We start from the raw sequence: 15989 nt of genomic DNA on the forward strand, positions 1-15989 counted from the left end.
TCAGTCAGTGAAAACTCCACAAAGCCATACATGAGGTATCCATCAGAGTGCTTGTGTTCGTAGTGAAGTAGGAACAATGAAAAAATTGAAGGCCAGTAGGATACATTCATCAACGTTACAGTATCAAAGGTCAAAATTATATGTGAGCTCATCTTCAGGACGGTGTGACATATTGCCAAATGACCGACCTTTTGAATACTAATATGGAGGAAATATATTTAAAAAGAAGAAGAAACACAACACAGAGGTATAACAAACAGGAGTGGAATAACACAAGGCACACTATGACCCAGTCACCAACAACCAATATAAACAAATTAATCTATCACCAACTCACACCAGAAAAAAGACCTAGACAACAGCTGTGACAGGGACTGAATCTAATAAGTTTGCACAGCCTCCACCACAGGAGGACCATAAACTGACACACTGCAAAGAATCCACCCAATGGGCTCCTCCACGCGTACAGCAAAAAGAGCATCAATCCCAGAACACTGCATTTCTTTTACACTAGAAAGTTCCGCCACTGATACGGAAGACAACTATCATGCCATGCCAACCCTGCAGCACACCTGCAACAAAGTGTGTCTGCATGGCCTAAACCTAAAGGGGTCCATGTACATGCACCTGCACAACCCCTACATTAAGAAATCCATGTACTGATATAATGCAAAACCTCGACCCCACACTTCACCTAACATATAAACCTAAATGTGTCCATAACAAATAAAGCACTTTGATGGGCATACTTTCCATACTTTTGCAACCAAAATCTAATTTACATCCATAAAACACACTAAAGCTCTAACGGAGAGTATCAAGAGAAAGCTTTAGGAACTTTACAATTGATAGTGGTCCCTTCTCACATTTATATTGAGGAAAATCACCTAATATTAAGTAAGAAACTGAAAGTGGACTGTTCTTAATAGAGGATCCACCATTTCAGTGCTTGTTGAGATTGAGGTTAGTGGAACGTTAAGAGAAGTTAAAAAGCAAGTATTATTCTGTTATCCATTCATGCAAAGAAATAACTTTCCCTTCCATATGATTTATGGCTTAAGTAAGTGTAAAGTGGGATGGCAACTGTCTGAGAATTAAGAAATGAGAAATGCCATCAGTGAAGTCGAGGGCTCAAAATTAACAACAACAACCCCTTTGAGATGTGACATAATAGACCAAAAGAACTCTTTTGATGCTAGTTGCTTGAACTCTTAATACAAAAGATTTTCAAAAGCTTTGAGACTCAGAAAACAACCGCCATCAAAAAACAAAGGTCGAGAAATTATTGCTTGAACAATTAAAATTATATTTGTATATTGTCTGTATATTGTCTGTACATTCCATTATCTGTGCCTTTATTTTACTACTGAGACTTAGCCTTATCAAAACCCAGGTAAAATGCAAAGCAGGAGATGATTCATGGAGTATGGTATTCATCTTATCTGGACCATGGGAACTTATTTTGTCAGCAAAATTCAAAGTGTGGTGTGTCAATGTAAGAGTAATGTACTCCTAAGAAAGGAGTAAGCCTCTGCACCCTGCATCACTCATACACCACCTTATCAGGGCAGATATACCCTACCCTGTGGCACACACCAGACCACTGGCATACATGTGCCACTTGTTCAGTCACATACGGATTCCTGCAACAGTTGTCTCTCCATCACTGAAAAACTCATTCACAACATATCCATCCCTCAGACATTATCTCCCATGAAAGTTATACATGGCTTTGTCAACGGAAAGCACCCTCATCTCATAACCTAGAGTCACACCCAGTCCCTCTGAATGCAGATACAGCTCACCATCAGTTATCTATTGCCATCTACAAAAACATCTCTCTTCTGAAAATAAAATAAAGTGAATTCCAGTAATGCATTTGAGCTGTGCAGGCACTTAAGATGCACAGGACTCCTTGCCTGGGATAAGCCTTTACTCACAATAGTGGTCACCTGATGTTAGTGATGTCGCTGAAGGGCATTTAATCTCGCTTTGCACAAAAATAGGCCCTTTATCAATACACCTAAAAATATACACCAAGGTCTTAGAGCTTGTGTCAGTATATCTATGCACATACCATAAGAGTGTACTCATCAGCTGGAGCCAGGTGGCACTCAGTGAGGTGTTGAGCTGCCTGCAGCACTCTCATTATACCCTCAAGGTGGCATGTTAGCGTGAAGCACTCATGGGCAGCAATCAGGAGTTCAACAGCTGCAAAGAAGAAGGGGAGAGGGAGAGAAGTACCTCAGTTAATAAACACTGGCAAGAGCAAAGCATATGGAGAATCACCCTTTATAGATCTACTAGCAGCCCGTCCCGACGTTGTCCGAGTATGAATTGCTGTCGGCCAGTAGTATATTGTTTTGTAGGATTTCGTTTAGATAGCATTTCTTATCTGTGAGAGGCCTGTGAAACGCTACGATTCACAGTGCACTGCTGATGCACAAGAGTGCGCGTTCAGTAGTGTGTGAACTTGAGTTTCCATACTTTATTTTTCCTTGCAATATTATATAGCGCGAACTCACAACATGGCATGAGCACAATTTACATTACAGAAGAACACATTAATTTGTGGTAGGCACGGGGAGACAAAGCGATTTGCCTGGAATCACAGGATGTTGAGCTGATGCAGAGATTCGAACGTAGCTCCCCAGCTCTAAAGTTCGCAATTCTAGAACTTGTGCGGGAGGTGTGTCTAAAAGTGTATGTCGGTGCTGGCCATCAATGAGAGAGACCTGTGCATTTTTCAAATGGGTGGTGAAAAAATATGAGTATGTTGCTGGAGATGTGGGCCGCCGTGCCACCAATGTACTTACCGGGGAGGGTAAACACCCATTATTCTGCAACTTTCTTTCCGCATACCATCACTCTGCATACTTTCATTACGAAAGTACCATGACTCTGCAATGCCATTATAACGCATGGCATTACATTTTATATGCTTTTACCACACATACATTTACAACGAAATTCGTTGTAAATGCATGAATGGTAAAAGCATGTTTTTTTTTAATGTTTGGATAAGGTAAGTATGGGTATAGGGGTATATGTTTTGGGGTACTGGGGTATATGTTTTGGGGTGTTTGGGTATTTTAAGGGTTCAGATATAGTTTTGGGTTATGGGGTACAGGGGTAGTTTTAGGGTTTAGGGATAGGTATGGGTTTTGAGGTATAGGGGTATTTTTAGGGTTCAGGGGTAGGTTTGGGTTTTGGGCTACAGGGGTATTTTAAGGGTTCAGGGCTAGGCTTGGGGTTTGGGGTACAGGGGTATTTTTAGGGTTCAGGGCTAGGTTTGTGTTTTGGGGTACAGTGGTATTTTAGTGTCCAGGGGTAGGTTTGGGTTTTGGGGAACAGGGTTATTTTTAGGGTTCAGGGCTAGGTTTAGGTTTTGGGGTACAGGGGTATTTTTAGGGTTCAGGGCTAGGTTTAGGTTTTGGGGTACAGGGGTAGTTTTAGGGTTCAGGGGTAGGTTTGGGTTTTGGGGTACAGGGGTATTTTAAGGGTTCAGGGCTAGGTTTGGGTTTTGGGGTACAGGGGAATTTTAGGGTTCAGGGGTAGGTTTGGGGTTTGGGGCACAGTGGTATTTTTAGGGTTCAGGGCTAGGTTTGGGTTTTGGGGTACAGGGGTATTTTTAGGGTTCAGGGGTAAGTTTGGGTTTTGAGGTACAGGTGTATTCATAGGGTTCAGGGCTAGGTTTGGGTTTTGGGGTACAGGGGTATTTTTAGGGTTTATGGATAGGTTTGGGTTTTGGGGTACAGGGTATATTTATAGGGTTAAGATGGGTTATTGTTTAAGGGTGTTGGGGTATTTTAAGGAGTAAGGGTGGGTTATGATTATGGGGTGCAGGGGTATTTAGAGGGAGCAGTGTGGGATTAGCACACGATATGAGACATGGCATGAAGGGCGGAACGTACCACACGCCCCCAGCGTTTGTCACGCCCACAGCACAACACAGACACGCCCACAAGGGACTACTTTGCTGGCACGGTTCTTTTACCTTTTAAATGTATATGGTGGGCGTCTGCATAGCCTATGTCTTTCTGCTGCCACTGCCCTTTCCAACGCTGTATTGGGTGTTGTGATTGGTGCTGTGGTTCCTGAGATTACCCGCCTCAAAGGTTTGGGCTCTCTCTTTATTATATTAGTATGGATATGGATATGGATACTAAACTTTGGAGGAAAAGAGCATGAGAAAGAGAGAGAGAGGGAGAGAGAGCTTCCTTGAGCTTCACATGTTTTTTAGGCGTAGTAGGTGCATATTGCGCATCAGAGTATTCAGAAACAAAATAAACCCACCGCAAGCATTAAGTGTCACAACAGAGAATAATTTCATGAGCTGTAGATAGCTTTACATAGCAGGAGATGGCTCACTGAAGCAGTACCAGGAAGCAGGGAGGACAATCACAATAAGAAGCTTCTCTGCTTAAGGGCAAGTGAAATCTTTCAGAGGTTGGATCTGCTTGGAGAAGCAGGGAGCATTTTGCAGGACTGAATAAAAGAGCAGATAGCAGTGCTTCAGAGAAGGGTGTCAACTTATGGCCACATGCAAAGTTAATAGTAGGGCCAGTTTCCGAAACTGGCAGGACTACTGCAGGGGCAAGATCTAGTTTTGGAAGCATAAGGCACATTCCATAAACGTTAGTCACTTTCTGTGAGAAAGGATTGCAAGGTTTAAGCAGCCATGTTTTAGGAGCAGGTGCAAAGAGGGCTGCGTTTAGCAGTATGATTGCCTTCATGTAGTAGAGGAAGCTTCCAACTAACAGAGATCATTCTGAGTATCAGGAAGCAACTAGACATATGCAGCTTCTAGGAGCAGTGGAAGCGTCTACGCACAGGGGGCTGTTCCTGGGTGAAGGGAATGCAGCCTAAAGGAGATGGGACAGCGTGCGGCTTAAGCACAGCACTACATGCACAGAAAATGTTACAGAAGACCCAGACCCCTGTTACTCACTGCAGTCCAACTCTCCATGCGGCATAGATCCTAGCTTTTCCAAAAGCTCCATGCCCACCAGAGTGGGATCCTGACATAGCTTTGCCAATTGCAAGAATGCCTCTCTTGAGCTGGGAGGAGAGCACACTTGCTTCTGCCCTAAAAAAACAAGCATAGAACAATTAACTTTGGTGCTCTTAGACACATACTCACTCCTAACACAAACTTGTATGACCTCTGCCCCACTTTTTGGTGAATCCAGAGGCAGTGTCCATGGAAGTTAAAAAGTAATTTTTGTGCTTTTGCGGGGAACAGTCACCAGACTAAAAACAGAATATAGGACAAAAGCATCTAAAGGAAAGCAAAGTTTTCCTATATGTAACTACACATATATGTACCATGCCAGTATATACATGTATCGTCAAGTTATATAGATGGGGAGCTAAGAATAGTTGATCCATCAAATAACCTATTTGCACATACCTTCTCGATATTTTAGTCTCAATATTTTGAACACGATATTCAGTTCATATAATATTTTTGTTAACAATATTCTGTCAGTGATCCACCTGTTTTTACGTCAGTGCCATTCTGAGTGCCAAGAGTTCATAGAGATGAGGACGGTGGATCCTTGTGTGATCAGACAAACTGCAAGATCGGACTATGTTATTAGAAGAGAATATATTATTGGGATATATGAGCTGTTCCATAAATTTAGATTTCTCGTGGATTGGGTGAAGTGGTGTACCTTTCTATCTTTATAGCCAATACCTCAGTCCTTCAAGATGGCAGGCACAATGATTTCTGTAGAGCGCCTCACATTTCTAGCTTTCCTACTATTGCGTATTCTGGGACTTTGCTCCTGGTCTACAGGGTTTGGCTTCCCCACCCATGAGTGCCTGGACTGAGTTAAGCACACCATTGCTTCAGGGGGTGAGTCCAGGTTATTGTAGCCCCACACAACCCCACTGAGCCTACCTGCTGATGTGGTGTCTGTGCTTTCTTGGTTACTAACAGCCAAATAAATGGGTCGGCAACGCAGTGGTAATTCAAACCCAATTTAGTTCTTAAGAGGCGGTGCACAACCACATATCCGTGTTCTTTAGAATAGCACACTAAAGCACTGCACTAAAAAAACACTATATACATTTAAAAGTGTTTAATTCAACAATCTCGACCTGGTGCTTAGTATATGAATAATAACCACTGTTAGGATTGGTGTAGTTTTGCGACCTCACTGTGTAATACACTTACCAACTCTATCAGGACTAGAAGCTTTTGTTTGTTAAACCTTAAGCTTAACCACAGGTAGCTGTGGCTCTGAGCAGTCAGGCTTTCTAAGAAGATGGCTCTGTATACTATACCAGGGTAAGGTATAGTCTGCACAGAGTCCAGTGGAACCCCAAAAGTAGGCAGAGGTAAAAGTAGATCATACCTTACTCTTTATTTGTGGTAGTGTGAGCGAGCAGTACGGCTTTATCGTACACACTCAGGCAAGAACTTATGTAATACACTCAAAGACTGAACAAAGACCAATTTGTTTGTATAAAAATATTATTTAGTTATATTTTAATTTCTAGAACCAAGCCAGGCCTGGAACAGGAAAGTAAAATAACACTTTGCAAAGAATTATGCAGTTTAAATACAGTTTGAATGCAGTTGAATGCAATTGGATTGGTTACAGGTAAGTCATTTGTTTGTAAAGCAGTCTGAATTACTTTTCAGTTCCTTTTCACGTTACTTTTCACGTTACTTTTCAGATTACTTTTTAAGTTACTGTCACTACTCAGTGTGATATTTCTTATAGAAAAGGTAAGTAAATCAGTTTTGGTACATTTGCAGTTTCTTAAGGTTTCATGCAAACCAACTCCACACTTAAAACAATTTTCACAAGAAAGCAGTTCAATGAAGTCCTTAGGGAGAAAACAATGTTATCGGCTTAACAATAAGTACTTAGGTTTGGGGGTTGGTTTTCTGGGGTTAGAACCAGGGTTCCTCCAGAGTTAAGGATGCACTCGCAACTAGGGCGGCTGGGTGCAGAGTGCTATGGTCCAATGTTATCCAATGGGGGAAAGGGAGCATATTCCGGTTGGTGGCTGCTCATGGGAGCAAAGCTTCTGGACATAGGGGTACTTTACTACAGGCTTAGACAAAGGATACAAGTGTCAAGCATTTATATAGCACAAAAAAATTGAAGAAAAAATTTGCAAAACAAACAAGACATCCTACATCAATTTATAAAAATAGACTGTATGAAATGCGTTACTTACCTGTAACAGCAGTTATCCAGTATTGGTGTCTTTCATAGATTCACATGCCTGAATCATTCCCCGTCGCCGAGACGGGAGCCTCCGGTACATAAAAAAGTAATGTCCTAAGGACATACATAGAGAATATAGGCCGAAGGGCCTCCCCTTTGGGGCCTTTCCACGTCCTTATGTAAAAAGGACCGAACTCTCATCGTTAGCCAATCAGCTCCGACCTCCCTCTAGAACCTTCCCGGGAGGAGCCTCAGTCCCTCAGATTTTCGTACGCACCCAGCTAGGGTGTCGCAATGTAGACATAGAGGTACGTGAGTCCTTACCGGGGAGGCGGGAGGGTTGCATGTGAATCTATGAAAGACACCAATACTGGATAACTGCTGTTACAGGTAAGTAACGCATTTCTTATCCAGTATTTGGGTGTCTTTCATAGATTCACATGCCTGAATCAGAGTAGCCAGCAGTTATACATGCATAGTGGTGAAGCACATTCTCAGATGTAGCAGGCCTGCATAAATTACAGACAACATGAGAGAAACATGGTAAAATACAGTCATGCATCTAGCAGAGAAAACCATGAAGAATGTGCATACATGAGAGAAACATGGTAATATACAGTCATGCATATAGCAGAGAAAACCATGAAGAATGTGCATACCTGGATGGCGGGACGAGGTAAGGCTCACCTTATTGGAAGAGATGGCGCAGCACCGCTTGTCCCACTGCAGCGTCCTTCTGCAGTTCGATGTCCAGGCAGTAGTGCTTGGAAAAGGTATGCGGGGACTTCCATGTCGCCGCTCGGCAGATGTCCAGGATCGTCACTCCAGCGAAGAGCGCCGCTGACGTAGACATCGCTCTGGTCGAGTGGGCAGCCACTCGGTCCGTCAAAGGCCGTCCGGCCTGATCATGGCAGAAAGCAATTGCTGAAGAAATCCAGCGTGAGATGCTCTGTTTTGTCAAGGGCAACCCCATGCGCGGGTTGCTGTAGGTTACAAAGAGTTGAGAAGACTTCCTGACGTCTTTGGTCCTGTCCAAGTAGAATTTGAGACACCTTTTAAGGTCCAAGGAATGCAGCGCCCTTTCCGCTGCTGTGGAAGGGTCCGCAAAGAACGACTTGAGGACAATTGGTTCGTTCAGATGAAAGTCTGACGGCACTTTAGGAATGAATTTAGGGTTGGGCCGGAGTACCACTCGGTCGGGCCTGAATTGGAGATACGGTTCCTGAATGGACAGCGCCTGAAGTTCGCTGACCCGTCTGGCCGACGTCAGGGCTAGCAGGAGAGCCGTTTTCCAGGAAAGATGTTTGAGCGAGGCCCGGTGTATGGGCTCGAATGGGTGTTTCATTAGTTGGTTGAGCACCAAGTTCAACTGCCAGGTAGGAGGGACTTTCCGAGGCCTCGGAAAGGATCTGTAGAGCCCCTTCAGAAATTGTTTTACCAGTCGACTGGACCAGAGGGAGGGTCCCGATGGAGTCCTGGTGAACCTAGAAATTGCAGCCAGATGAACCTTAATGGAGGCGTGAGCCAGCCCCGATTGAGCCAGGTGTAGGAGGTACGGAAGCAGCTGTACTGGGGTGACCCGGAGGGGGTGTAGGTCGTGTTCCGAACACCAGACGCAGAACCTCTTCCACTTCAGCGAGTAGGTCTTGGTCGTGCTGCCCGCCCTCGCTTTGGCTAGTACTGCCCTGCAGTCCTGCGGTATATCTAGGTCTCCGAACTCACGGTGCTCAGGAGCCAGGCCGATAAGTTGAGCGAACGGAGGTTCGGGTGGTGTACTTGGCCTCCGGACATTGTCAAGAGGTTCGGGTGTTGTTGCAGGTGAATCGGGGGCCTGATGGACAGGCGAAGTAGATCCGAGAACCAATGTTGTCTCGGCCAGTACGGAGCAATCAGTATCAGCGTGCACGGTTCCGTCCTCATCTTCCGGAGGAGCCTCGGTATCATCGGGAACGGAGGAAAAGCGTACGCAAACACGCTGGACCAGCCGATGGAAAAAGCATTTCCCAGCGACCCCCGTTGGGGATGCCAGCTTGCGTAGCTGCGGCATTTGGCGTTCCCTGCCGTCGCGAAGAGATCGATCCTCGGGGTGCCCCATTGTGAGAAGACGTGGGCCACCGTGTCGCCGTTGAGTTCCCATTCGTGGGAGAGAGAGGCCTGCCTGCTGAGGGCGTCCGCGATGGTGTTGTCCTTCCCTGGCACGTACTCCGCTTTGAGGGAGAGGCCGTGCGCCACCAACCAGTTCCAGATTTTTTGCGATTCTCGTGAGAGAGAGAGAGATCGCGTTCCCCCTTGTTTGTTCAGGTAGTGCATCGTCGTGGTGTTGTCTGTTTTGACGAGCACAGGGGAAGTGCCGATACGTGGCAGGAAGGCCTGTAGGGCTAGATACACTGCTCTCAGTTCCAGGAGGTTGATGTGAAGTTGTTTCTCCTGGGCGTCCCATTTGCCGCTGACTCGAAGGTCCAGCAGCACTGCGCCCCAACCTTCCAGCGAGGCATCGGTCGTGATGACCAGTGGTGCCGGCGGCAGGAGGAACCGCAAGCCGGCCGTCAGGTGTGTCTTGTTTCTCCACCACAGAAGGGCCTTTATGATGGCCGGTGTGATCGTGACGATGTCGTCGAATGAGCCGGAACACTGTTTCCATTGTCTCGCCAGCGCCTCCTGCAGGGGGCGCATGCGGAGCCTGCAGTGCGGTACGAGGAGAATGCATGAAGACATCATCCCTAGCAAGGACGTGAACGTCCGGACCTTGAGGCGAGGCTTCTTGGCCACCGCCGCGGTCAGAGACAGTATTTTGCTGATCCTGTCCTCTGAGGGGAAAGCCTTCGCGTGCTCCGTGTCCAGGGTCGCTCCTAGGAAGGTGATCCTCGTCGATGGAGTAGTGCATGATTTTTTGAGGTTGATCGTCAGACCCAGCTGTTGGAAAAGAGCGCTGCAGGCGTTGAAGGAAGCCAACGTGTCCTCCGGGGAAGGAGCCTTCACCAGCCAGTCGTCCAGGTAGGGGAACACCTGGTGACCCCTTTGTCGCAGGAAGGCTGCCACTGGCGCCAAGCACTTCGTGAAGATACGTGGGGCAGATTTGAGGCCAAACGGTAAGACCTTGAACTGGTAATGTCTGCCCGCTATTTCGAACCGTAGGTATTTCCTGTGCCTGACGAGGATGGGGATATGGTAGTAGGCGTCCTGTAAGTCCAGGGAGACCATCGAGTCTCCTCTCTCCAGTGCTCCCAGGATCTCCTGGAGTGTGACCATCCGGAAGGATTGACTCCTCAGGAAGGCGTTGAGCGCCCGGAGGTCTAAGATCGGCCTCCACTTGTCCCCTTTCTGTTGGACCAGGAAGAAGTGGGAATAAAAACCCTTCCCCTTCTGGGACTTTGGGACTCGTTCGATGGCTCCTTTGACCAACATGGCGGAGACTTCCTGGAGAAGGAGGTGCAGGTGTTTGTGAGCACGCTTCAGCGGAGGGGTGTTGGGAGGGGTGTTGACCAGTTCGAGGGAATGTCCAAATTGAATTACATGTAGTACCCACCGATCCGTAGTGATTTTTTGCCAATTGTGGAGGAAGTGGGTCAGTTTTCCCCCAATTCGAAAGTATTGAGACGGTGGTGGGACTGGCTGGAGTAAATGGTCACTGGCGGCCGCCAGTGCCCTTCTTGGCGGATTTGCCTCTGAAGGACGATCTCCCATAGGATGACTGTCGGGACTGTTGTTTTTGCTGGGGCTGGTTCCTGTTGCCGTAGGAATAGGACGACCGGTTTTGGTAGGAACCTCTGTAGGAGTACTGACCTCTGGAGCGGCCCCCTCGAAAGGATTGGTTCCGGGACTGGAGGGAGCCCAGAGCCCTTGCCGTGTCGGTGTCCTTTTTGATGGCCTGGAGTGCCTCGTCTATCTTCTCCCCAAAGAGGAATTGACCATCGAACGGCATATCCAGCACCTTAGATTGGACCTCCTGCCGAAAAGACGTCGCTTTGAGCCAGCCTTGGCGGCGGAGCACGGCAGCCCCGGCCAACTGGCGGAATCCCGTCATGGCTGCGTCGATGGCGCAGTCGATAATTTCTGCCGCGGAGTTTTGTCCTTCTGCTAGCAGAGCTTTCACCTCGTCCTGGACTGTGGCCGGCAGGCCTTGGAGGTAGGGAGCTATGTCTTCCCATAGCTGGCGGTTGTAGCGGCCAAGGAGGGCGATGTGAATTTGCCACCTTGATGGACATGGCGGATGTGGTGGAGAACCTCTTGCCTATGGTGTCCAGCTTCCGTCCTTCCTTGTCCGGGGGCGCAGACAGCGGCGAGGAGGGGTTGCGGGATTGTTTTTGGGCCGCCTGGGTGACAACCGAGTCCGGTTTGGGGTGGCCGGTCAGGCAGGCAGGTGCGGAGTTCGGGGCCTTATATTTTTTGTCTAGGCGCGGAACCACCGCAGGCACCGAAGCAGGCGTGAGCATCCGCTTCTTGCCCTGTTCCCACAGAAAGTCTATAAGAGGAATAGACTTGGCCGATTTCTGGGTGTGCTCCTTGAAATCATGGAGGAAGCATTCCGTTTCCGCGGATTCCACTGCCATGTGAAACCTCTTTGCCGCTCTGTCCACCAATTTGTGGAAACCTCCCACGTCCACCGCTTCAGAGTGGCGCGGTCGTGGGGATGCCGGGGTAGACGAATGGTGTGATGACGCAGCATCGGCATCTTCGTCTCTGTGGTCCGAGGCGATGTCCTGCACTTCGCCTTCCTCTAAGTCCGTCTCATCCTCCTCGCTTTCCGATGAGTCCTCCGCCTGGGTTTGCGGTCGGAGTTGGCTCCGAGGACGGGCCTGGGGAGCGGAAGGGTGCGAGGCCGACGGTTGCGCTTGGGTGACCGGTACCCGGGCACCGCTGTCTGCGTCCGGGAACCGTTGTTTATAGTCCTGCACCAGGGATTTCAAATCGTTGACCAGAGACAGTGGCAAACAGATCATCGGGGTGTTCACCGTGTCGACGTTCAGGGAGCTGCCTTGATACATAACTTCGTCCCGGATCCCGTGGACGTCCTGGTGTTCTTCGTGAACCTCCTGTTCTTCGTCGGACTCCTCACTCTGGAGTGTGTCCTGTTCTTGCTCGGGTGCTAAGTCCACCGTTGGGCGAACCGAGGGCGTTGGAATCGAGTGAATAGAGACTTCGACCAATCTCGATTCTTTCCAAGATGGCGCCGGGGTCTCTTCCGGCGACGTGCGTGAAGATGGCGCCCCTGCCGTGTGTGTTGGTGATTCGGTCACCTCCGTCAGGGTCAATGGCATCAAATTTTGCGGGGATAAGGGTTTCGCCGGCTTACCGATGGCAGGGCCTTGGACTTGAGATATCTTTGTCGAAGGTGTGCTCTTTGAACTTGACTTCGACGTTTTAGGAGACGAACTTGACGTCGATGTCTTAGGTGACGAGCCTTCGGTATGATGTGTTTTTTGCGAAGGCGTACCTGTAGATTTAGACCTCTTAGGTGACGAAGAGGCCGCTTTCGTATTAGATGAAGGTTTCAGAGGAATGGTCGAGGAGACCGGTGCTCCTGAGGACGCCGTGGTGGTCGTCGTGGCCGTCGCGGAGGGCGATGAGGCCGTAGTGGTCGACGCAGTGGTCGTGACCGAGGTGGTCCGCTTAGTAGATGGAGCGGGCTTCTTGAACCTCTGGCCATCCTTAACAGACACGGAGGAGGTGGTGGAGCGTGCCTCCGAAGGCTTCTTCGCCTTCTTAGGAGGAGTGTCTGTCTCACCAGGGGACTGCACCCTGGGTCTCTTCTTGGAGACTTTGGAGGTCGCGGAGACACTACCCTCGGAAGATTCCAGAGTGTCTCGGACCTTAAGCCTGTCGAGCCATTCGCGAAGGCGACTTTCCCTTTCCTTAACCGTCTTCTTTGGGAAGGCTCTACACACCCTACACTTGTCAGTGACGTGGTCAGGGTACAGGCAATATAAGCACAGGTCGTGCTTGTCCTCCGCTTGAATCCGCTGCTTGCCGCAGGAGGAACAGGCCCTTAGAAGGGCTTTCTTCTGTGAGTCCGCCATGGACGAAGCTTTCTTAGTAGGTTCCGACATGTAGTCGATGATAGGGTAAATCCTGTTTTGACAAAGTGAATTTCGGCGAAGTTTGAGACTTCGAATTTTGGAAAACCTGAAGAGCTCAGGTTGGAGACTCCCTAGCACAACGTGCGGTAGAAAAATCTGAGGGACTGAGGCTCCTCCCGGGAAGGTTCTAGAGGGAGGTCGGAGCTGATTGGCTAACGATGAGAGTTCGGTCCTTTTTACATAAGGACGTGGAAAGGCCCCAAAGGGGAGGCCCTTCGGCCTATATTCTCTATGTATGTCCTTAGGACATTACTTTTTTATGTACCGGAGGCTCCCGTCTCGGCGACGGGGAATGATTCAGGCATGTGAATCTATGAAAGACACCCAAATACTGGATAATTTGAGAGACCGCAACAAAAAAGATCCATTGGAGGCTTGCAGAGATACAGCAATTACAAGGTTTAATAATATGCATATTTCACTTAGCCGCGGTTAGGCATTGTAATATTCTATGAATTTGAAACTTAGAAACTTTTTCAAGAAAAACTTGGGTAAGTATCTATGCGGATACTTTGGGTTACTTAAGGCGATCAACTCCGGCAGAGAGCCAGTCTGAATCTTTTGCTCAGCTGGGCTTCAGAGACTTCTTCTCCATAAGCAGGACACAGCAGGCACAGTCCCTTCTCCTTTGCTAGCCACCAGGTTCAGCAGGTGCAGTGCAGACTCTCTTTGTTGGTCCCTCGGTGCAGCCAGGCAATCTATCTTCAGTTCTCCTCTCTAGTTCATTACAATCCGAGTTCTGGGCATCACAGGTGCCCTATTTGTCTCATAAAATGCCCTCTGGGTAAAATGCAGTAGGTAGGCAATGGGCTACCAGGTTCCCTCCCTTCTGCTGACCACTTACTGGGAAGTGAGACATCGGGCTATCCCAGGATGCAACATTCTGCCCACTTTTCAACATGGCAGAACCTCTCTATTGGCATTCAGAGCTCCCTAGCCCAAACTAGAGGTGTGGCTGCCAAGGGGGCTACATACCCCTGGAAAAGAGGCTTGGCAACTGGTTTCCCCTTTCCTTCCTGAGTGCTAGTCTGTCTACCTCAACAATGGGGAAGCACCTCTCACAAGTGTTCTACCTTTGCTCTTCAAAGGGGGCTTCACCTTTGAAACTCACCTTTTGGGCCAACACCCATGTGACTTCTTGTCAGGAAGAGGTAAAATGTCTCTTGCGCAGGATGCTATAGTTTTCCTTCCTGGGAGTCGTCTGCATGTATCCCCAGGAGGGCAGAAAGCTGCCTCAAGGAAAAACCCTGTACGCAGATGTGGACAGGCACAGGTGATTTAGGGCAACAAAGCAGCAAAAAGCTACATTAATTTCGACTTGGGGTATAAATTGGGCTTAATGTAACAACTTGGTTGATAAGGCACAGTATTAATTTTAGTAGTCCTAGTCAAACGTTAGCAAGTATGCTGTGGCACCTTGTAACACTGTACTTGCCATTGGGGCTGGTAGGCTTTGTCAGTAAAAACACAATTGTGGGTTGTTAATGCTGGAACATGTAGGAACACATGTTTCACTTTAAAATACACAGCACCCTGCTCGCTAGGTCTAGGGCTCGCTAGGCTAGAGCTCGCTGGGCCTGCCTTAGAGTTGACTAATGTATAATTAGAAGGGTAAACTTGGCTGTGGGCCTTATTATGAGTTTGGCTGTGAGGGAGCAGGGCCTACCTGTGTAGGAACCGCCGGGTAGATCAGGAGTTATCTCCTGTCTGGCGGGCGGTTCTTGGGCATTTACAGGTCGTGCCTACAAAATAGGCACCGCATGAGAACGCCAAAGGCAGTACCTGCACGGCATAAACTGCTGCAGTTATGTTTCACTCTTTTTACATACTGGATGGCACAACCTGTGTTGCAGTCCCTGGGGTGATCCAATGTGGTATAAACCAATAAACAGTACACAGTTTCAGGTCAAGGTACAGGCATTGAGATCTGGTTAACAGGCCTCAGTGCACTCTGAGTCGAAAAATCAGCAGCAGTCCAAAACTTTGGTGGGTGACCATACAAAAAGATGCCTTTCCTTACAACCACACAGTCTATAATTAATGCAGTACTTTGTATGTTGCCAGCAACGAAAATAATATGAATAATTCTAACATAGTTAGAATGTTCCTATAAGCTTAAACCTCTAAGGACTACTACTATGCGCTAAAGAACATGGAGTAGCTAACCTGCCTCTAGAGTTTCTTGGTCAATTAACCCCTTCGCCGTGGGGCTAATTACCCCGCAGCGCTGGGGGGATGGGGAGCGCGCCCAGCGGCTTGGTGCTTGTGACGAGTCTGGCTTTGGAAGTTTACAAATTTCCTGGTTTATAAGCTTGGGTATGACATAATTAAATACATATTAATTACTTTATCTTAGGGATTTTGTCTAAGTAAAACTAAATGAAGCCCATGTTCTTAAAAGAAAGATATGTAAATCTTCACATCTAAACTAATACAACCATTAAAATCAGAATTGATGAATGTACCTAAAACAAAATAAAATGATACATTATGCTTTGGGCGAATACTTTCTTTTAAGCCTTGCATGTTTCAAGCAGTAATATAAAAAACATTGTAATGCATTCAAAATCTGTGGCCAATGTCCACTATTCTCCTTTTCTCTTCTTTACATTTTGTCTTTTATTTCATTTCTCCCATTTCCTCCCCTTTCCTTTATTATATGCAAGTTTTTTCTTCTTCATGTTATACTAAATATGTTAAGTACCTAGACTTTTAGGGGTCT

General features: G+C 47.5%; 1 protein-coding gene across 2 annotated transcripts in view; it reads right to left on the reverse strand.

Moving 5' to 3' along the window:
- Positions 1 to 15989, reverse strand: part of SPG11 (SPG11 vesicle trafficking associated, spatacsin) — a 639585-nt gene that overhangs the window by 147865 nt on the left and 475731 nt on the right. For both annotated transcript variants that reach the window (XM_086957913.1, XM_086957912.1), the window contains exons 34-35: positions 4952 to 5089; positions 2078 to 2211 (exon numbers count right to left, since the gene is read on the reverse strand). In XM_086957913.1, coding sequence (XP_086814039.1) covers positions 2078 to 2211; positions 4952 to 5089 — 272 coding nt within the window. The remainder of the gene's footprint in view (positions 1 to 2077; positions 2212 to 4951; positions 5090 to 15989) is intronic.

Source organism: Lissotriton vulgaris, chromosome 2_1 (assembly GCF_964263255.1).
Source record: "Lissotriton vulgaris chromosome 2_1, aLisVul1.2, whole genome shotgun sequence".
NCBI classification, from domain to species: Eukaryota; Metazoa; Chordata; class Amphibia; order Caudata; family Salamandridae; genus Lissotriton; species Lissotriton vulgaris.